The 20,620-nt window shown below is 40.9% G+C and overlaps 3 protein-coding genes across 3 annotated transcripts; 1 reads left to right on the top strand and 2 right to left on the bottom strand.

The window, feature by feature from the left end:
- The first annotated feature begins 7,874 nt into the window (after nt 1–7,874).
- On the top strand, nt 7,875–11,998 carry LOC115133047 (probable polypeptide N-acetylgalactosaminyltransferase 8). Its single transcript, XM_029665877.2, has 11 exons — nt 7,875–8,128; nt 8,721–8,967; nt 9,208–9,374; nt 9,502–9,685; nt 9,767–9,964; nt 10,168–10,282; nt 10,463–10,648; nt 10,900–11,037; nt 11,278–11,373; nt 11,527–11,691; nt 11,864–11,998. Exons 1-11 carry the CDS (start codon nt 7,933–7,935, stop codon nt 11,996–11,998), a joined length of 1,827 nt encoding a protein of 608 aa, XP_029521737.1. The 5' UTR covers nt 7,875–7,932.
- Nucleotides 11,999–12,386: 388 nt separating this feature from the next.
- On the bottom strand, nt 12,387–16,158 carry ada2b (adenosine deaminase 2b). Its single transcript, XM_029665878.2, has 10 exons — nt 15,912–16,158; nt 14,913–15,303; nt 14,573–14,792; nt 14,233–14,443; nt 13,953–14,080; nt 13,745–13,835; nt 13,476–13,584; nt 13,180–13,337; nt 12,772–12,974; nt 12,387–12,526 (listed from the first exon to the last, which is right to left on the bottom strand). Exons 2-10 carry the CDS (start codon nt 15,286–15,288, stop codon nt 12,427–12,429), a joined length of 1,596 nt encoding a protein of 531 aa, XP_029521738.1. The 5' UTR covers nt 15,289–15,303; nt 15,912–16,158; the 3' UTR covers nt 12,387–12,426.
- Nucleotides 16,159–16,260: 102 nt separating this feature from the next.
- LOC115133049 (V-type proton ATPase subunit E 1-like) lies at nt 16,261–20,091 on the bottom strand. Its single transcript, XM_029665879.2, has 10 exons — nt 19,986–20,091; nt 19,834–19,893; nt 19,111–19,176; nt 18,625–18,734; nt 18,344–18,410; nt 18,131–18,220; nt 17,637–17,705; nt 17,442–17,536; nt 17,181–17,268; nt 16,261–16,907 (listed from the first exon to the last, which is right to left on the bottom strand). The coding sequence occupies exons 2-10, from the start codon at nt 19,864–19,866 to the stop codon at nt 16,845–16,847; spliced, it is 681 nt and encodes a 226-aa protein (XP_029521739.1). The 5' UTR covers nt 19,867–19,893; nt 19,986–20,091; the 3' UTR covers nt 16,261–16,844.
- Nucleotides 20,092–20,620: the final 529 nt, after the last annotated feature.

Below are 20,620 nucleotides of genomic sequence, written 5' to 3'. Positions count from 1 at the left end.
GGACAGTTTGAAAATTCAATCCCCTTTGGTGCTGCCATAGAGTTACATTAGAGGCGCCCATCCAAGAAGTCTCAAGGTCATTGGTCACAGATAAAATTACGTCAAATCACGTTACATCTACAGTAGCTTTGATTGGACTGATCATGTCAACATCATACTTTCAAAATCTTAGCTAGCAAGCTAGCAGTCATCACCATGAATCAAGTCTGTAATCTACTGTCAAATCCTTTTCAATCCTTGTCATGTGAAGTAAAATTAGATATAAAACATCTCTGTGCGCATCAGCCATTGGACATAAACATTACACAACATGTCGCAAATTCAACAATGAGTGGTTTGGAAGGACACAGTGCTAGCGTTGCAAAGCAATCACTATTTTGCTCCCCCTGCCTGCTATTCAGTGGAGAGGGTGTGCGGTCCAAGTCTAGGTTTAAGGATTTAAAATAAATTAAACGTGGCTCAGCTATACACCACAGATAGACGAGCCATTGACCTCCACAACCAACAAACAGAGGAGAATAGGTAGGTGCTTGCCAGAATTATAGCATTCATTAAATTGTGTGGCAGCACTGTGGGGCCATGACGAGTTGGCCAACACCTTGAACCCAGGCGTTTTCAGGTGTATTTTTGAGATGCGTGAAGGAGATTACAGGCAACTAAGGCACTATGACGACCAACCAATTTTTAAGGGCACATCAGGCATGATCCAATACTAACTTTTGGATTGTATGTATGACGTGTACAGAGAAGCTATAGCTAAGGAGGTGTCTGAGACTGCTTTTGCGTCTATACAAACAGACGAGACCACTGACATCTCCTGTAAATCACAGATGGTAATAGTGCTGTGCTATATGTTACCAGACAAGAGTGTGTGTGAGAGGTTTTGTAGAGTAAAAAACTGGTGTTGGCCTCTCCAACACCATCAAACAAGTCCTAGCGCAACTGAATGTCAAGGAGAAGCTGTTTGCACAAACCTACAACAGGGCAGCGGTGATGAGTGGTCATGTACAAACGCTACTGAAGGATTTCTTTCCGATCACAGAACTCCAGTGTGTTACCAAGCTATGACCTTTGGGCAACCAGGAGAAGTTGAAAAGGGAGCTGTTCACTGTCTACCGGCATCCTGAGCTGCACACTGGAAACACAGCCCTTCTTTATTGAAATCAATCTATGAGAACCACCTGCAGATGGTCTCTCTTCTCAAAATCCTCATCACAAATCAGGGAGAAACTTTTCCCCCCTTAAATGGATAAAAACCTTCATACACAACTCCGTAGGCTAGAGAAGGTTAAATGCATTGGCCATGCTGTCAATCCAGCATGACTTCATCCAGAGAATGACAGACTTTGATGACATCAACGTTTACCTTTATTGTGGCAATTGTGATCGAATCAATGCAATATTAGCCATTAGCAACATACCGAAACAAAACAAACAATGCAAAATATTTTTGGGTAGGCAGAACGCACCAGAGTAGGATTCTATTGCATTGACACACACTACTCAGCCTCTATGCTACACAGACTGGTGCGGCATAAACAAATCTGAGCTGCAGTATACATGCAAATAGACCATTGCCATATGGATCTGTGCCATTTACTTTGAACTGGACTGTATTTACAGCATGAGCGGTCATGTGTAGATTTTGAGATCACAACAAGAGCTGCATGTAGCCAAATGTGCATACTTTGTTCATATCCTTTGCTAGTTATTGAGTTATTATCCCAGTTATAGACCATTTGTAGTCAGCAATACGGGAGTGATTGCTTCCTACAAGAGCACAAAACATATACATTTCTAGACATCTTTGAAATGCGAGTCAGGTAAAGAGCTGTTTTTTGTCTTAAAGGGGCAGTGTTGTATTTTGAGACAGGCTTGAATAAGCTAAGTAGCCAATAGGCAGAGGGTAGCATAATTTGTCTGATTCTCTGTAATATTGGTATGGGAATAATAATGTATTTATTTTGTAAAGTGGTTTCTTGCATCAAACAACATAACAACATTTTCAATCACCTCCTTGTCCGAAGGACAAGTGGATGAAAATATTAATGTCAAGCCCTGCATGTTTTTTTCCAAAAGTATCATGGAATGTAGACCTACATTGAACACCACACATTAGCTACTACTGTAGGCTGAATGATAGAAAAGCTATTTCCATGTAAAAATTGTTTTTTGATGGTAGGCCACTCTGGTAGGCCTATATTATGATCAAATAGCCACAGCAACCTACATGGCCACTATTAAAACTGTAACTTAAAACGGGTATAGCCTCAGTGTTCACAGTAAACATGCGCACAACATTTCACAACGTTGAAGTTTGAGCAAAATTTTTTTGAGGGAACATTGGGTAAGTGTCTTGCTCAAAGGCACGTCCACAAATTTTTTATTGAGTTGGCTAGGAGATTCAAACCAGCAAACTTTTGGTTATTGGTCCAACGCTCTTAATCTCTAGGCTACCTGCCGTCATACCTGCCACAATTTTCAAGGTTCAGCAGATGCTCCTCGTCATCCTTTCCGATACCAAGGATATCATCAAGGTAGCACTGTGACCTAGGGAGGTCGCTCAAAACCTGATCAATGGCCCTTTGGAACAAGACAGGTGCCGACATGATTCCAAAAGGCACGTGGTGGTATCTGTAGAGTCCCATGTGGGTAGTGATGGTGAGGTACTTTTGTGACTCTTCATCTACATGCATCTTAAGCACTATGAAAGTCGGTTGTTAGAGGTACTTCCTTAAAACCTCTTGAAGCAAGGGGGCAGTATTTTGATGTTTGGATAAAAAATGTTCCCAAAGTAAACTGCCTATTTCTCAGGCCCAGAAGATAGAATATGCATATAATTGGCAGATTAGGATAGAAAACACTCTAAAGTTTCCAAAACTGTCAACATATTGTCTGTGAGTATAACAGAACTGATATTGCAGGCGAAAACCTGAGGAAAATCCAACCCGGAAGTGCTGTTTTTCTGAAACTACTCTGTTCCATTGCAAGCCTATCCTCCATTTAAAGGGATATCAACCAGATTCCTTTCCCTATGGCTTCCACAGGGTGTGAAGTCTTTAGACATAGTTTCAGGCTTTTATTCTGAAAAAATGAGCGAGAATGATCACATCACGTCAGTGGATAGCTGGGTGTCCGCAGATTTGTGCATGCGCAAGTGCCTGGAGCGAGACCTTTTCTCCTTCTCTCCTATTGAAAAGGCTACCATCCGGTTGAAATATCATCTATTACTTATTGTAAAAACAACCTGAGGATTGATTATAAAAAACGTTTGACATGTTTCTATGAACTTTACGGATACTATTTGGAATTTTTGTCTGCCCGTCATGACCTGCACGAGCCTGCTAAGCACGAGATTACTAAACAAAACGCGCCAACCAAATGGAGGTTTTTGGATATAAATGGAACAAAACAAACATTTATTGTGTAACTGGGAGTCTCGTGAGTGCAAACATAAGAAGATCATCAAAGGTAAGTGATTCATTTTATTGCTTTTCTGACTTTCGTGACCAATTTACTTTGCTGCTAGCTGTTTGTAATGTTTTGTCTGCTGAAAATTGTCCTCACATTAACCTCTAGCGTCGAGCAATCCCGTATCCGGGAGCGTAATTATAGCCTCAAGCTCATTACCATAACGTAACGTTAACTATTCATGAAAATCGCAAATGAAATGAAAGAAATATATTCACTCACAAGCTTAGCCTTTTGTTAACAACACTGTCATCTCAGATTTTCAAAATATGCTTTTCAACCATGGCTACACAAGCATTTGTGTAAGAGTATTGATAGCTAGCATAGCATTAAGCCTAGCATTCAGCAGGCAACATTTTCACAAAAACAAGAAAAGCATTCAAGTAAAATCATTTACCTTTGAAGAACTTCGGATGTTTTCAATGAGGAGACTCTCAGTTAGATAGCAAATGTTAATTTTTTCCAAAAAGATTATTTGTGTAGGAGAAATCGCTCCATTTTGTTCATCACGTTTGGCTAAGAAAAAAATCTGAAAATGCAGTCTCTACAACGCCAAACTTTTTACCAAATTAACTCCATAATATCGACAGAAACATGGCAAACGTTGTTTAGAATCAATCCTCAAGGTGTTTTTCACATATCTATTCGATGATAAATCATTCGAGGCAGCTGTGTTTCTCCTCGAAGCAAACGAAAAATACACGCAGCTGGAGATTACGCAATAATTGCAACGGAGGACACCAAGCGGCCCCCTGGTAGATGTAGTCTCTTAAGGTCAATCTTCCAATGATTTGCCTACAAATATGTCACAATGCTGTCGACACCTTGGGGAAACGACAGAATGTCTAAGCTCATTCGTGACCCATACACAGCCATATAAGGAGACATTGGAACACAGCGCATTCAAAATCTGAGGCACTTCCTGTATGACATTTCATCTTGGTTTCGCCTGTAGCATTAGTTCTGTGATACTCACAGACAATATCTTTGCAGTTTTGGAAACATCAGAGTGTTTTCTTTCCAAAGCTGTCAATTATATGCATAGTCGAGCATCTTTTCGTGACAGAATATCTTGTTTAAAACGGGAACGTTTTTTTATCCATAAATTAAAAGAGCGCCCCCTATATCCAAGAAGTTAAGAGGTGCCCTGCTCAGAAGAGCAATGCATGACACAGCAACCTTCTCGAATCGGGTGAGACCCAACACACACTTCTTCTGTTCCTCAGAAGTATACTGAACAAAAACATAAACACAACATGTAAAGTGTTGGTCCCATGTTTCATGAGCTGAAATAAAAGATCAAAGATATGTTCCACTGGAGAGATCTTCTTTGTCTACACCTATTCAGCATCGTTCACACCCTCTTAATCCTTAGCCGCACCAATCTTTTTAAGGATTCACATGTGAGGCCATGTGTAAACAGAGGTAGTGTAGTAAACAACCAAAGATTTCAAGACTAAAAGTTATTTAAGTAGTAGCCTACAATAAGGAACAACTCCAGGTAACAATACACTTTCTCTAGTCCTTAGCCAATATCCTAATCTGTCTTTTAAAGTGTCCAGATGAAAATATTGTACAAATATTTCATAATTATTAGATGATGCTTACCCAGACACTTGTCTAAATTGATGGGTCATCAATTAGCTAAGTGGATGATGGGTCATCACCTAGCTAAGTGGATGAGTCACTATTGTCTAGACATCCACACATGTTTATGAAATAAAATAGATGGCCGTAATCACCCCCAGACACACCTGGCTAACTTTCATTCTCTTGTGAAGTGGAGTCTTTTGTTAAGACATGTAGCTAGCTGGTTAGCTAGATAAACAATTAACCATAAACCCAACCCATAGTTACAGTACAAACGGATTGTCATAGCTAGCCATAGCTAGCCATTAATTACTAGAGTATGAAACTGCAGGTAGCTAAAGCTAACCAACTAGGTTCAATGTTAGTTAGCTAGCTAACATTAGGCTATAACTAGCAATGCAAATGGCTTTCTCAGATACTAATAATATTACTACACAGATCATACACGTAATGTTGGCTAGCAAGCCAGCAAGCTAATGTTCGCTAGCTATCTAACAGTACACTTTAACTTGCAATGAAAACAACTTTCTGACTAAATTTGATATGTATAATATCTGAAAATGTAGCTAGACTCTTAATGAAGCGCTCATACATGGATGAGCGCTTCATGGCAGCATGTCTTTTCCGATTGTTTTGTAGCTAGCTAAAGCTTGTTTGGCCCGTTGTTGTGTCAAGTCACTCTGGTCCACACGGACCGTGTGCAGAAAGTAGTCCATCACACATTTTTCACACTGATATTTGTTGATAGCACCTGCTAAATTCTGGTTAGCAATGTTGTTGAGAGCAGTAGCAACACTTTTGCAGTTCTCCATGGCTAACGTTATATCTTTCAAAAAAGCTGTGGTAGCAAGGATTATCTCCACATACTGAGCAGCTCATGTTATAGACAGAAGGGTGCTACATGGCAGACCAAACCATACTCATATCTCGGCACATCCAGCCCAATCCATTATCTCAGCCAATCATAGCTAGTGGGAAGGTTCCTGTTTTTTTCTGTGGCTAAACCAACTATCATTTTCAATTTGTATCTGTATTTACAGATGCTTTAAAATGTTGTTATTAAGGCATTTGAAAGTTCACATGTTCCAGAATGCAATTCTCCCCAAAAATGCATTTTGAAGTAGTGATGTAGTGACGTATGACATATGCCTAGCTTCTTGAAACGGGTCACATATTCCAGTAGGAGTCACTGTTCAGGCAAGAATAGTTGCAATGTGGCTTCACATTTTATTTTAATAAACCTATTTATTTTGATTATGATATTGAAAGAATGATGCTGCTTCAAACATAGCATTTTACTATCAGCATTGAAACAAGGTAAATATATAATCAATAATCAATATATAATCATTTATAATCAAATATAAATTTCTAATTTCATGGACCTCTATGTGGGCATCCAAGATGGCCACCAATATAATTTCAACCACCCAATATAACGGGAATATGATAAATAAAATAAAAAATGTTTCTACCTGGAATTTTCTACGTAATTTCAACGTATACATAGCTCTGATGATTATGTTGAACTTAGATTGATGTAACAACCTGATAGTCAGGTTAAGTCAATGTATTTAGGTTGAAGTCTTACCCTAATTTCAATGTTTACAACGCTGGTTGAAATTAGATGAAAACCGCACTGGTTGAATACTTTTTTCAAATCAAATGTATTTTGCACGTTGATTCCACGTCATCATACGTTGGTAAATTACGATTCAACCAGTGTGTGCCCAGTGGGTAGCGACTGTGTCTGGAGTTTTAGTTAAGTTAAGAGGAACTTTATTGTCCCCAAACTGAAATACCCTACAGTGCTGATTTTTATTGAATCAATGGGAATTAGTTATATTATTACAGGTGCTGACAGACAACGTGGCATTTACCTAGTTTGAGATGGCGCAAACTTCCAGGCCCCCTTTCCCTTCTCTTTCATCCGCTTCAGTGCCCACCTGGTCTGCACAAGTATGTATGTTTGATGTATCTCATTATAACCTAGTTTATCATTGTTGATGTATTTTTCAGGACTAAAGGCTAATAAAGTTACAAGGAACACGTTCATGGGCCTAAGACAAATATAAGGGACTGTTTGCTTCAGTGCATGTTTCCTCTGAAAAGCCCTATGTTTTACACATTTACACATCATTTTGGCAATTATCATATTGACCAAACCTCCAGGACCAGGGACAGTGAGTGATTGACAGCAAGGAGAGGTCCACTGGTCTAGGGGAAACTCACACCCACTGAGTGCCAGCCAGGTATGGTGCACCTCACCTGTAATGGGAATATTTAAGATGACAAAGGTTCATATTTAAATTAGAGGGCTCAACAAAAATGTTAGTATATTTGGAGTTTGTGTTATACATGTGATTTCCAGTGTTCTGTTTGTAACACTTGGGTTGATGGTCACTAGACTAGAGGCTGTATGTTATGGATTAAACTCATAACTGCTGATAAGGTTGACGCCAGACTGGAGGTACAAGGACAGAGGATACACTGATTATTACTATATTGTGTGAAACAATGTGATTCTGTAGCTGCTGACAAAGTCACTGCCTTCTGATTTGACTTCCTACAAGCCTATCGGACTGGTGTTTACAGAACATTTGTATGCTGATTAGGATATAAGGGTGTTCTCAGAGAAGGCCAGTTAGACATTTTCTGTGCTTCTATCCTGGAGGTTTCTCCCTGTTGCAACTTGTAATAAACAAAATATATTTTTGATTGACTATCTGCAACTGCTCTTCTCTTTTGTTCACTTGGAAATGTCTTACATCACCCCTCCCTCCTTTCAGGCGAGCCTGGATCTCAGTGAGAGAGTGAGAGAGGAAGGCTATCCTGTCTGTATCCCCAGGCTGAGCACTCACATGCAGAGGGATGATGAGGCTAGGCTGGGTTCGAGGGCTGGCCCCTTTGCTGGCCATGGCTGCTGGAATACTCTACATCACATCCATTAAGTGGGAGGTTCATTCTCATGGGGAGAGACTGCAGGGGGCCCATCAGAATGAATCGGCCAGGGGCCAGGACATTCTCAAGAGGCTGGAGAAGATGGAGGCTCACATCGAGAAGCTGGGTGAGTCTCAGTATCCTTCATTTAACTGTGACTTACCTGGAAGGGAATTGGCAGTAGCTCTGTCCACGTACTGTACCTGGACTGCAGTCTGCCACTGTTCTAGATAGTAGGGCAGATTTAGAGGGGAGGATTTGAGAATCATTAGAATCTAGACCAAACCAACATGTAGAGTTGATCCCAGAAAAAGTTATTTCACACTTCACAGTGATGATTGCAGAAGGGAATCTGTTCTCAATTAAATAAAGAGTTTAATAAACAGTTCTTTAATCCTGTATACTGTTGATTGTTGCACAAAACGTGTTACATTTTTCTATCGACGTCTGTGTGCCAAAGTTTTCCGCAATGTTTACTTTTACAGTTATGTCAAGGTAATCCTCCAAGGCAGATCAAGTCTTATTAATCAACTTTGAAGAAGCTAATGCAAACAGTGCAAATAAGTTCATGCTTTGTTTGTACAGTATCAAAAGGAGTGACTCATGTGGCTCAACTATTCACCTATAATTCATTGATTTGGCAGCCTTAAACAATCTGAATTATTCAGTAATAACCAATTAATTTACGTTTGATGAGCAGCTGTCATGTTTGTCCACAGTGAAGTCAATCAACAATGGGATCAGTCTGAAAGAGGGGCAGGCTGTGAAGGCTCCCGAGGTCAAGAAGGAGAGGAAGGTGGTGAAGAAGGTGTACCCCAACTCAGCTCTGTTTACAACCTGGGGTGATGAGCTCTCAGAGGAGGAGCAGAAAGAGGCAGAGGGGCTGTTTCAGATGTATGGATACAATGCCTTCCTGAGTGACCGACTACCCCTGAACAGGGAAATCCCTGATACTCGCGATCCTAAGTAAATCATTTTCCTCATCCCTCCACCACCTCTACACAGCAAATTATGTCTAACTCAAGACTTCTGAATTCTAACCACAGTCTGTTGCATCCGAGGTCATCAGAGGTCAATTCCATCTCCAGCACTTTTAAGTTTGACAAATGACATTGAAATGGACTAACTTTAAGAGTGAAGCAGCAGCTTTGGTGAAGTGAATGAATGATAGGAGGTGGACCAAATGTGTGTTGTTGTGCCTGTTAGGTGTGCTAAGCACCAGTATCCCCATGACCTGCCCACCATCAGCGTGGTGTTGATCTACTTGGACGAGGCCCTGTCAATCATCAAGAGAGCCGTCCGCAGCATCATAGACAAGACCCCCCAACGCCTGCTCAAAGACATTATACTGGTGGATGACCACAGCTCCAATGGTTTGCCTAATTGGTCTCTTCTCACCTCTTAGAAACATTTCAATATTTGGTAACATATAGATTGAACGTAGGTGTGGCTTTCAACTTTTGTTGTGTATCACTGATTTGCAATTGTGTGCTTTCACAGAGGATCTAAAGGAGAAGTTGGATGCCTACATCAGCTTCATCCATGAAGAGCGTCCCGGCCTGGTGAAGAGAGTGAGACACTCAGAGCAGCTCGGTCTCACACAGGCCCGCCTCTCAGGGTGGAGGGAAGCTGAAGGAGATGTGGTGGCCATCTTGGATGCCCACATAGAGGTCCATGTGGAATGGTAGTCTAAATGAAATATCTCAGTGAGACGTTTTGAATCCCCCCTCAACATGGTGTTTTGACTCTGTGTTTGTGTGAACAGGGCGGAGCCTCTGTTAGCTCGGATAAAGGAGGACCGCACGTTGGTGTTGACACCGGTGTTTGACAAAGTCCATTTCGATGACTTGACAGTCACACGTTATGGGCCTGCTGCAGACACCTTTGACTGGGCCCTGTGGTGTATGTACGAGCCCTTCAAACCTGAGTGGTATGCCTTGAAAGACGAGTCACAGCCAGGAAAGTGAGTTGGTTGTGATTTCATCATAGGATGATAGTCCAGTTTCACAAATCTGTTTGAATAGGCGATAAGGAAAGCACAGCATTGGGATGAAAATCATACCTAATATCTACACCTGGATTATTATTTTGCGTTATATATTCATTAAATGAATGTCACTTCTCCCAATGTGGAAATGACCATGATTTGTACTGTATGTTTGTCAGGAGCCCCTCCATTATGGGCATACTAGTGGTTGATCGCCTGTTCTTTGGGGAAATTGGTGCTCTTGATGGTGGTATGAAGATCTATGGAGGGGAAAATGTTGAACTGGGTATCCGGGTAAGCCCCTCTGCTACAGTTTCTAAATGAATGTTTGAAATCAAAGCAGACTTGTGTTTGCAGAATTACTTTTTGTTCTTGAGTCATTCATTTTGAACAAACCAATCTACATCCAACATCCAGACACTTCAGTCCATATCTATAAACTCTTCCTTCTCTCTTGGTGTTTGATGTGTCGAGGTGTGGCTATGTGGTGGAAGTGTCGAGGTCATACCTTGTTCTAAAATAGCCCACATCGAGAGGGCCCATAAACCCTATCTCCCTGACCTGAGCATTACAATGAAGAGGAATGCTCTGAGAGTGGCTGAGGTCTGGATGGATGACTACAAACAGAATGTCAACATTGCCTGGAACATCCCACTGAAGGTACACTCTAAGAAAAAGGGTTCCAAAATATAGAATAACAATCGTCACTGTTATTGCAGCTTGAAAGAAGACTAGACAGTCAGAATTAGCACTTCGTGTGAAAGGTTTACATTATTCAATGCCACAATAAGGATATTGAAGTATGATCTATGTAAATATCTGGAGGGTAAAAAAAAAGTAGGTGGATAATAGGTGGATTGCTCACATGGCCTGTGTTTCTGATTTAGAAATCTTCCTCGTTCTCACCACAGGATCACGGCATAGACATTGGGGATGTTTCAGAGAGGAAGAAGTTGAGAAAGAGGCTGAACTGCAAACCCTTCCAGTGGTATCTGGATAACGTGTATCCCATGTTAGACCCCCTGGGTGACTTGCTTGGTTATGGAGCTGTGAGTCGTGCTAAAATGTATCATTGTTCTTCGCACAGACACACACACACAGTCCACTCTGCTGTTCTATTATATACTATTATTTCAACTACGCGACCAAGACACTACCCACTTTTTATTTGGAAATACATTCATACTTGACATAACACATTCATTATCTATACTGTATGTATATACACTGTACCAGGATGATAATCTGCACTTTTATAATTGTTTAATCTGTATCCATAAAACCAACAGCTGGTCAATGACCAGAAGACGGATCTCTGTATAGATCAAGGCCCATTTCCAGGGAACACACCTATTTTATATGGATGCCATTATTATGGTCCTCAGGTTTGTACAATCATTGCTTTGTATTTTGTATTTAACTACATGTATAATATGGTTCGTACCATGGCAGACTTGGGATTCAACCCATACCACAATGCAAAGTACTGTCAATACCACAGACTCAGAAAAGCCTAAATATCTATACTCTCTGTCCAGAACTGTTATTATCGAGCCAGTAGGGAGATCTACATTGGAGGCATTAGGTCTCATAAGTACGACAGTAATCGCTGTCTGGTGGACACTGGCACTCGAACCCCAGGACTGTATGAGTGCAAGGTGGCCCAGCAGAAGGGATTCCACATGCTCTGGGACTTCCAACAGGTGAGTATTACAACACTCTGTAAATAGGAAAATGTATACTAATAAGCATATTGAAACACAGTGAATTTCAAAGGCAACATGCACAAAACCATGGCTAAAAGAACTGTAATTTACATTTGAGTGTTTTTTATTGTGGGATGCTGTACAGTAGAATGTTTGTTGTATTTTACAGGGAAAAGCCATCCAGAACAGACAGACAAAGAGATGTCTGGAGATTGCCCCAGGGGAGGACACCTACTACCAGCTCATCATTCAGGAGTGTAGTGGGCAGCACTGGAACATACAGAATCTGATTAAAGACTTCTGATACACAGAGATAGTTCGGCCTACTGTACCAGAGACAATACAGCGGGACTATAGGAGTTATTATCAACTGGTAATTACCACCTTCCCACTTTGTTATGAACACATCATTATCATCATGCTTTGAAAAGCTGGTGGTCAGCAGTGGTCAGCAGTGAGATGACTGTGTAATCTTAGTGAGCTGTTGGTTGTACATAGCTTCATGGGGACATTCCTCACAGAATGTGAAATGCTATTGAGCTGTGTTCTCCTTGGTCCTGAATGTAAATGCAAACAAAGAATAAACATGATTCCTGTATTTTCCGCTCATTTGTGGTTTGTTATTGATTCACTGTAGATTTTCACCAGAGGGTCATAGAATATATGTCTGCATTGACATCATATAGAGCTGAGTTGACATTGTGGCTTTGAAGAAGTCCCGTCCTCGACTGCTCAGGGATTACTGTATGAGTTCTCAGAGATGAATTTATCCCACGTCCTCTGCCACATGGCCAGCCCTCTCTCCTTCAACTGTGATGGCAGTGAGCTATATCTATGGTAGAGTCGTGGTTACTAGGACATATAACTACAACTTTGTCAAACATACTTTTCATGACTACAAATTAAGCAGTTGGTCATCTCTGAACCCAATCACCCATACGCTAGCTAGCTATGTTAACGGTCATGAGAGATGAAACACTTATTATCCAGAGCAAACAGAGGTAATACCATAAAGATACATGAAAGGTACATGAAATACTATTACATTTAAATTCTCGAAACAACTCTTGACCTCACCTTATGGAGTTGATGGCCAGCTCCTTGAGAGTGCCCAGGTTAGCCCTCAAGCCACCGATGCCCACAAACACCTCATAGAAGTCATAGGAAAGCCCAGTGGTCCCAAACAGGGACGGGTCATCAGAGCTGACCACCATGGGGTGGCCCTCAGACATCAGCACAGCTGCAGGGTGGTTCCTTAGGTCAGACACCAGCTTCAGCACCTGGTCATAGACACACAGGGATTCAGAGACGTCAACACTCATTTAACTCAATGGACTAATGACAACTGACACAGAGATATCTAGAGTTACAGTTAAGATTACTTACTTTATTGTCATCCAACTGAAATACCCTACAGTGCTGCTTTTTTATTTAACCAATGGGAATTAGTTGTACTATGATGAGTACTGACAATATGGCATTTACCTGGTTTGAGATGGGGCATACTTCCACGGCCACGTTTCTATTCCTGGAGAGCTCCTTTGCCAGTGGGTGGTGTGCCAAGGCATACCCATGCCCAATACGTGTGGTGTTGAACAGTAGGGCATCCAGAATGTTTTCATCCACTTCAGTGCCCTCGTGGTCTGCGCAAGTATGAATGCGTACACACACACACACACACATTATACTATAAGTGCATCACAATAGTGTGTACATGTATATACCGTGGATTTGTTTTTGTTAATTACACAATTGTTTTAAATCAATCATCCTATGCTTACCAGTCTCTCCTGCATGAAAGAAGTATGGCAGCGTGACTCCAAGCTCTGCAGGTAGAGATAAGGCCTCCCTGAAGAACCAGAGAGGTCTTCCCCTGTCCTCCCTGCCAACCTAAAACCACAAAAGAACAGTTTATTTTGCAATGTGTGTCGAATAGATGCAATGTAATAAATAATTATGTCAATGTGTTAAGTCATGAAATTGTTTGTGTATTTATTTTCCGTAATAAGTGGGCATAATGATTGGTTCTACCCCTCAAGAGAATTCTCACCAGGTCGAATCCTGCAACAAACTCTGGGAAATCCTTCTGCATCTGAATGGCCTCTTTTACAGCTGCTTTAACATCAGACACACTTAGAAGCCTAAGGTGCACACAAGGGCAGTGCCAATCATTCTATTGTTTCCATTGCAACAGGCAAGCACAATCAAGCACAGATAGTGCCCAAAATGATTATAAATAGTATTTGTCTGTACTGTACCTATGGACGGAAATGATGAGTCGAGCTCCCAGAAAGCCAGGGTGTTCAGCCACAAACTGTTGAGTGACTTCCTGATAAGTCCTCAGGGACCAGGCTTTATCATGGATGCTTCCATCCAGCTCATATGTCTGCAGGATGTGAAGAATAAAAACAGGCAAAACACATCACCAAAAACCCTTGGGGGGAAAAAAATCTAGGTATCTAATATAGCCTAGGTAACATGTAATTCCAGCTCACTACATTGCCCAATATACTTTTAATTAAGGCCCACAGTACTAACTCTTGATAGTCCAGTTCTTAGTTCCAGGTACATGATGTTGTCATGAAACAGCTGTTCTAAGCCCTTGTAGAGAAAGTCTTTAAACACAGGAGCGTAGGTGACCAGCCCAGCTATGGCCACGAATGCCATCTCAAACCTCTCCCACACTGCATCCTGGCTCGGGTAGGTAGTGTCTGGATCCTCAGTGAACAGAGTGAGGTTCTGCATCAAGCTGGGAAAAAAATCCAAAAAGACAATTAACTACCCTTCCATGAATAAGAAAGTTGTCTTTTTGCTACTACATGTGTTAATTCAAAGACGCCTATTTGAATTGCTTGGCTCTAATGATATAGTGGAATACCTGTAGTCAAAGTCTGTAGGATCCACCATGTTGGCTCTCAAGGTCTTCAACAGTTGCCAGTAGAGGCAGTCCCAGGTAGGGAAGGGCCGGCGACTAGAGAAGACAAACCGTACAGACCTGCCCCATGTGAAGCAGATGTAACAATGGGGCCTGTATGTGATGTTCTTCACCAGCCAATCAACACTCACCAGGGATGAGCTGTGGATGTGGAGAGCTGCCCCTGTGACCCAGTATCGAGAATGTACTAAATGCAGTTAAATTGATGGTAAACATATTTATAAGGTGAGCCTAGGTGATCCTCAGCTGCACTAGGGCAGTGGGACTGTATTACTTGTCTTACCCTTGGGCATCCTTTGCAGCAGGCTAAAGATGGGACTCTTATGGATGAGGGGCCGTGCCTTGAAGAAGTGAAAGGCAGGAGGGAACTGGGCCGCAGCCATCTCTTGTTCTTTTAGCTTGCGAAGGTGTGCGTCGAGCCGCTGTTCTGCACCTGTCAGATGCACACGACCCCCTATCTGTCTGGAGGCCTCCTGGTGCATCATCGTCTCCCTCTGACGGGGGTCAGGGGTCCCACCGCATACCGTCACACAGCACACCACAGCTGCCAACTGGAGGGTGATGGTATACCTCCCTCTAGAGGGCAAAACCACCTTGTTCTGCAGTGTCATTGGAGGTTGGAAGAACCAGCTGTGGATATCCTTCTTGGGGCCACTCATTCAACTGAATACTAGCTTTAATTGAACAATGAACAAAGAGTTTTTCAGAGATTGTAATTAAGAACACAAGGTACTACTACTGCAAACATATGCACCTAGAGAAAAGGGTGCCGACGGGTAGGGCTGCCATGCTTCAAGCTCTTAGGAAACTTAGTATTTTGCTTTTTTACGTATAATTTATTACATTATTAGCCCAGGACTTTTTTTGTGTTATTACATACAGCCGGGAAGAACTTTTGGATGTCAGAGCGGCGGTAACTCACCAGCATTACGAGTCACTTTAATAACGTTTACATATTTTGCATTACTCATCTGATATGTATATATGGTATTCTATCCTTTTCTACTGTATCTTAATCTATGCCGCTCAGACATTGCTCCTCCAAATATGTATATATTCCTTCAATTTAGATGGTGTGTATTAGATGTTACTGCACTGTTGGAGCTGGAAACACAAGTATTTCACCCGCAATAACATCTGCTATACACATGTGACAAATAAAATTGGATTTCTAAGAACAATGAAACACAGCCCTGAACAGGAATGTTGAGATAATCATACAATTTGAATCAGACAATTGAATTCAACCAAAGTTTACATTAATAAAATAAAGCATACTTACAAATGAAAAGCAACAGAAGCAAAGAATTCTACCCTTTTCCTTATTCACTTTTTCCTTCTCAAGTGTGCAAACCTTTCTCAATAAACTACCCCAGTACTATGCTATTTAGTCTGACTTGACAGGCTCACAATACCATTGTGTTATACCCACTTAGTTAATGGCTGTTGCTAGTCAGAAGACTGCAGCCCAAAAATGTAACATGTCATGAGATTCTCTGGAGGGGCCATGGATGATTCAATTTAATAAATAACAAGAGACTATAGAGCAGCTCCTTTGTCAGACAAAAAATGCATTGTATTACGATACGATAAGAGAAAAATGTGGAGGTCAAAAAAGAGCAGGCAACTGATACTATCGATTTATACTTTTTATAACATATTTTCACGATAACCTCTTCAGATGGAAATATTGACCCTTCCTTCTGTTTCATGATACAAGAGCAGACATTACATCAATAAATTAATTGGATTCAATGAGGACATAGTTGGTCTTCAATGTTTTTCCAGCATCACTTCATTTTAATTGTGATAGATGGGAGCAAATAGCTACGGGTGAGTCAATGCTCCATGCAACTTTTTATTATATTTTTTCATGAGAGGAAGATGTTATTAGCCTGAACCAATCAGACTGAAATTATTACTGTCCAGCCAATCATAATAAAGATGACTGCGGTGTGTAAACCAAGATCCCCAGGGGGAGCAGCAGATCCATTACCACTGTGCAAAAGTTGCTCCTCCTACTCACATCTGCAATGAAGTTCAACTTTTATACTGTCCCAAGATGCACAGAAATACAACAATACATGACAAAACAACAAATGGTGTCTTTTCCATTTTTAACTGTGTTTTTGGAATTCTTCTCACAGACACAGGAATGGTAACTTTCACACGACAAAAATAAATAACTCCTCTTCAAGACGATGGATGGAGACACTCAGTCCAAAAACTTGCGGTTCTGGTTCTGACCAAAGAGAGCCACTCGAATCTCAGGCATCATCTGAGCAGAAAGACAAACACTGGATTAGTGCCAAGCTGAACCTCATGAAAAACCACAGAGTAAAGGGGCCAAACTACATCTGAGAATTTGCAGTACAATCATGTGCAAAACTTCACACAGTGTATACATCTAAAGAATGATGGTTTGCCGATAGCTTTATGCGAGGATATTCACACTGTTGGTTGTTTATATAGGACAACTGTCAATGAACTAGATGTGCTAGCTGTTCATAGTGCCACTATAGTTCCTGTGAGACTGTCCCTGTGCCCTTACCTGCTGAGCCATGAGGTCCAGTCTGCTCTCTAGGGTGTTGGACACCTTGATCTTCCCATCAGCGTTGTAGATTTCAATACCTCCTGAACTGAAGGAGACATACAAACAACTTTGAATTAACTCATGAACCCTTGACTGACACCTTAGAAAGACCACAGAAGACATTTTTTTCAATGATGTGTTAATCAATCAATACTAATTCAAAGTAAAACCTATTTGAAATGAATGGGTTCACATTGAGACAAGGGACTGTCCTCTTACATGTCTGGAGACAGGAAGTTGTCCTGGTCGATGCGAACCTCAATATTGTTCTTCACTGCTGCTTTATAGACAGGAATAGTCTTCTGGATAGCCGCCTGAATAGGAATAGAACATATGAATCATTCATCAACCCGGTATAAAAGGAAATACACTTGAACAACATTGAATTGTTAGAGTGAAAAGGATCATTCTGACCTGAAGCACCTGCAGGTCCTGTTTACGACAGCGGATGGTCACTTTGGTCTCAAGAAGCTGATAGAAACCCTAATATTAAACAACAGACACATTAAAAACATTCGCTTTAAATCAAATCAAAAACTCACCGCACAACGCCTTTGACCTAAATAACATGCAGGCCTATGTACAGCATATGTATGCAGGACTGTATAACTGATAAACTATACTGAATGTAACATATGAATGTAGGCCTAAAGTAATAGTTATCTCTGTTTCTCTCAGCGTTGTCCCAGTACAGGACCTTTTTAAGTTCTGTTGGTCTTATTTTCCACGCATGTAGTTCTCCTTCAGCGGTTCTTGTTGATTCATGTTCAGTATTATGTCATGTGTTATGTTCTGTGTGGACGCCAGGAAGAGTAGCTGATGCTTTAGCAATAGCTAATGGGAATCCTAATAAAACACTAAAACTGTGTCAGTGACAAGTATTGCATTATTACAAAAAAAGGCCTCACCTGCAGAACCAGCCCGTCCATCAGTGCTGGGTACCTGGCTGGGTCCTTGGCTACGTTGGCCAGCCGTTGACGCGCCTCGCTCAACATTTCCTGAGGACACACATTGAAAGGGTTAGCCTATTATTTACATAGAATGCGGTGCTGTAGCAGAACATCATGCCTCTGGCTGTGTTTGAACAAAATAATATGCCAGCCAAGACAAATTAAACTTACTGAAATCATGTCGTCGCGAGCCTTTAACACCTTCAGACGAGCCTGGTTCATCAGGTTAGACATTTGACTGTAGAGGAAGAGAGGTAAGTAAACAAGAGGTTGTGGCACAGGACCACATCACAAGTCCAAGTAGGTGTAAGCCATAGCACATATACTGTGCTTCTTATAATGAATGAGCTGTTGAGAGATAGATAGAGAAAGAAGAGATTGAGGAAGTCTCTGAGGGAGCTGAGAGACTAGCAGCAACACTGCCTGAGCTGTAAAGAAAAAGAGTGACTAACATTTTCTTCTGCTGCTCGATCTGCTTCTCTTTCTTCTCGTAATACTCCATGATCTTCAACCTCTGTGTCTGCACCAGACGGCCCTTCTCGATGTTGAACTCCTCTTCCGCCTGCAGGGGGAGACACTTGTCACTCAGAGCATGCAATGAGGAGGCCCTGTCTTAAGGTGAACGCACCAATTTGTAAGTCGCTCTGGATAAGAGCGTCTGCTAAATGACTTAAATGTAAATGTTTATGATGGTAGGGTCATTCCTCACTATTGAGGATACATTTTAAGAAGCATTGAACCAGTAGAACAGTTAAAGGTACAACTAAAATGATTGATTTAATTTAGTAAATTCTCACTATGTCTTAGAGGAGGGATCATGCCTTCTTATTTCAGTTGAATGTGCCTATGCAAATCTTTTGAGTTTTTATTTGTTGAAAACACACAAAAATGTGTGTGTGCGCTGAACTATGCCAGTCACTTGTGAATAAGCACTGTACCTTGGCATCAATTTCCTCTGCCTTCTCATTGGCCTCCTGCTCAATGAAGGCCATCATGTGTTTGATCTATACAGTGGGAAAAAAATAGTGGGAATTAGAGATTAGTTGACAGTAAAAGACTCACCACATGCTTTCCAAGTCATATTTCATGCTGAAGAGAGTCAAGAGGCTGACTTAAAAAGCATCATTACCCTGTACATGAATTAACTTGTCTCTTTTGGTTCCACCATGTGGTGTGGAATGTGTCTGCCTGGTGTATAGCTTACGTTTCTGTTCCATAATTTTCCATGTAATGTTCATGTAACAAAACATGTTTCTAAACCATAAACTACAGAGGGAATTGTAATTATGAAGCCTCCTAATCAATTCTACTTTATATACAGTGCATGATAAGGGTTGGCGAGATAAGACAACTGGACATAGGACTCCTCAGCTGACCATGGATTTTACCATCATGTGACCATATATTGCATCTCTCCCTCACAAATACCGCACTGAGTAAATGTATTGTGCAATTAGATGTCTAAATCATACTAGACATTGTGATTGTATTTTAGTAGTATTTCAGGTTTTTTTCAATGACAACCTTGGCATGATACAATCACAATTCTGCTCCTTACAAATATACAGTTGCCATAATTTATGATAAGAAAGAAAAAAGGCCTAAATTGAGCAGCAGATGGATAGACGGGTGAAGGTTAAAAGGCTGTAATTGCAATGTACCTGCTTCTGAACGTCGGCATCGCTGAGCGCCATGGTTGCAGCAGTCTAGGATCTTGTTTCCTTGAAAATATAAACACCGTCATTTCAATACAATACATTCAACATGCTTTAAAATATTGTACATCCTTTAGTGCGATGTATCAATTAATTACCAGAGAAATACAGCCAGGAATGTATGAATTAACCGTTGTAGTCGTGACTAAAGATGTCTACACTTGATCATCTGATTTTCAACGTCACATGATGTTTACTTCCGGTCTCACCCACCATTAAAATGTGTGACGACGGGTACTGTATGCTACGTTGGGTTAGGGGGATATATTATATATTTACAAAAACGAGTGAGTGCAGTGGATACATTTGTAAAATATATAATAAACAGTGTTGGAAAAGGTACACAATTGTCATACTTGAGTAAAAGTAAAGATACCTTAATAGAAAATTACTCAAGAAAAAGTGAGTCACCCAGTAAAATACTACTTGAGTAAAAGTAGACGCCATCATTTTCTTTTACACTCCGACACCACCATAATTTACAAATAAAGCATTTGTGTATGTTTAGCGAGTCTGCCAGATCAGAGGCAGTCGGGATGACCAGGGAGACTATCTTGATAAGTGCCTGAATTTTCCTGAAGTTTCCTGTCCTGCTAAGCATTCAAAATGTAATAAGTACATTTGGGTCTTAGGGAAAATTTATGGAGTAAAAAGTTACATTATTTTCTTCATGAATGTAGTGAAGTAAAAGTAGTCAAAAATATAAATAGTAAAGTACAGATACCCCAAAAAA

The sequence above is a fragment of the Oncorhynchus nerka genome, linkage group LG8 (genome assembly GCF_034236695.1).
Source record: "Oncorhynchus nerka isolate Pitt River linkage group LG8, Oner_Uvic_2.0, whole genome shotgun sequence".
NCBI classification, from domain to species: domain Eukaryota; kingdom Metazoa; phylum Chordata; class Actinopteri; order Salmoniformes; family Salmonidae; genus Oncorhynchus; species Oncorhynchus nerka.
This window is presented reverse-complemented; position numbering and strand designations above follow the sequence as displayed.

What these genes read in the sequence shown, in the direction of transcription:
- ada2b (XM_029665878.2), bottom strand. Translation starts at nt 15,288, where the DNA reads ATGAGTGGCCCCAAGAAGGATATCCACAGCTGGTTCTTCCAACCTCCA. An exon ending in GCTGCAAAGGATGCCCAAGG is followed by an intron (nt 14,793 to 14,912) that starts GTAAGACAAGTA and finishes ACTGGGTCACAG; the next exon opens with GGGCAGCTCTCCACATCCAC. An exon ending in CTCATCATTTCCGTCCATAG is followed by an intron (nt 13,836 to 13,952) that starts GTACAGTACAGA and finishes TGTGCACCTTAG; the next exon opens with GCTTCTAAGTGTGTCTGATG.
- LOC115133047 (XM_029665877.2), top strand. Translation starts at nt 7,933, where the DNA reads ATGATGAGGCTAGGCTGGGTTCGAGGGCTGGCCCCTTTGCTGGCCATG. An exon ending in GACGAGTCACAGCCAGGAAA is followed by an intron (nt 9,965 to 10,167) that starts GTGAGTTGGTTG and finishes TATGTTTGTCAG; the next exon opens with GAGCCCCTCCATTATGGGCA. An exon ending in ATGTTGAACTGGGTATCCGG is followed by an intron (nt 10,283 to 10,462) that starts GTAAGCCCCTCT and finishes TGATGTGTCGAG; the next exon opens with GTGTGGCTATGTGGTGGAAG.
- LOC115133049 (XM_029665879.2), bottom strand. Translation starts at nt 19,866, where the DNA reads ATGGCGCTCAGCGATGCCGACGTTCAGAAGCAG. An exon ending in CTCGCGACGACATGATTTCA is followed by an intron (nt 18,221 to 18,343) that starts GTAAGTTTAATT and finishes GTGTGTCCTCAG; the next exon opens with GAAATGTTGAGCGAGGCGCG. An exon ending in TGGACGGGCTGGTTCTGCAG is followed by an intron (nt 17,706 to 18,130) that starts GTGAGGCCTTTT and finishes GTTTAATATTAG; the next exon opens with GGTTTCTATCAGCTTCTTGA.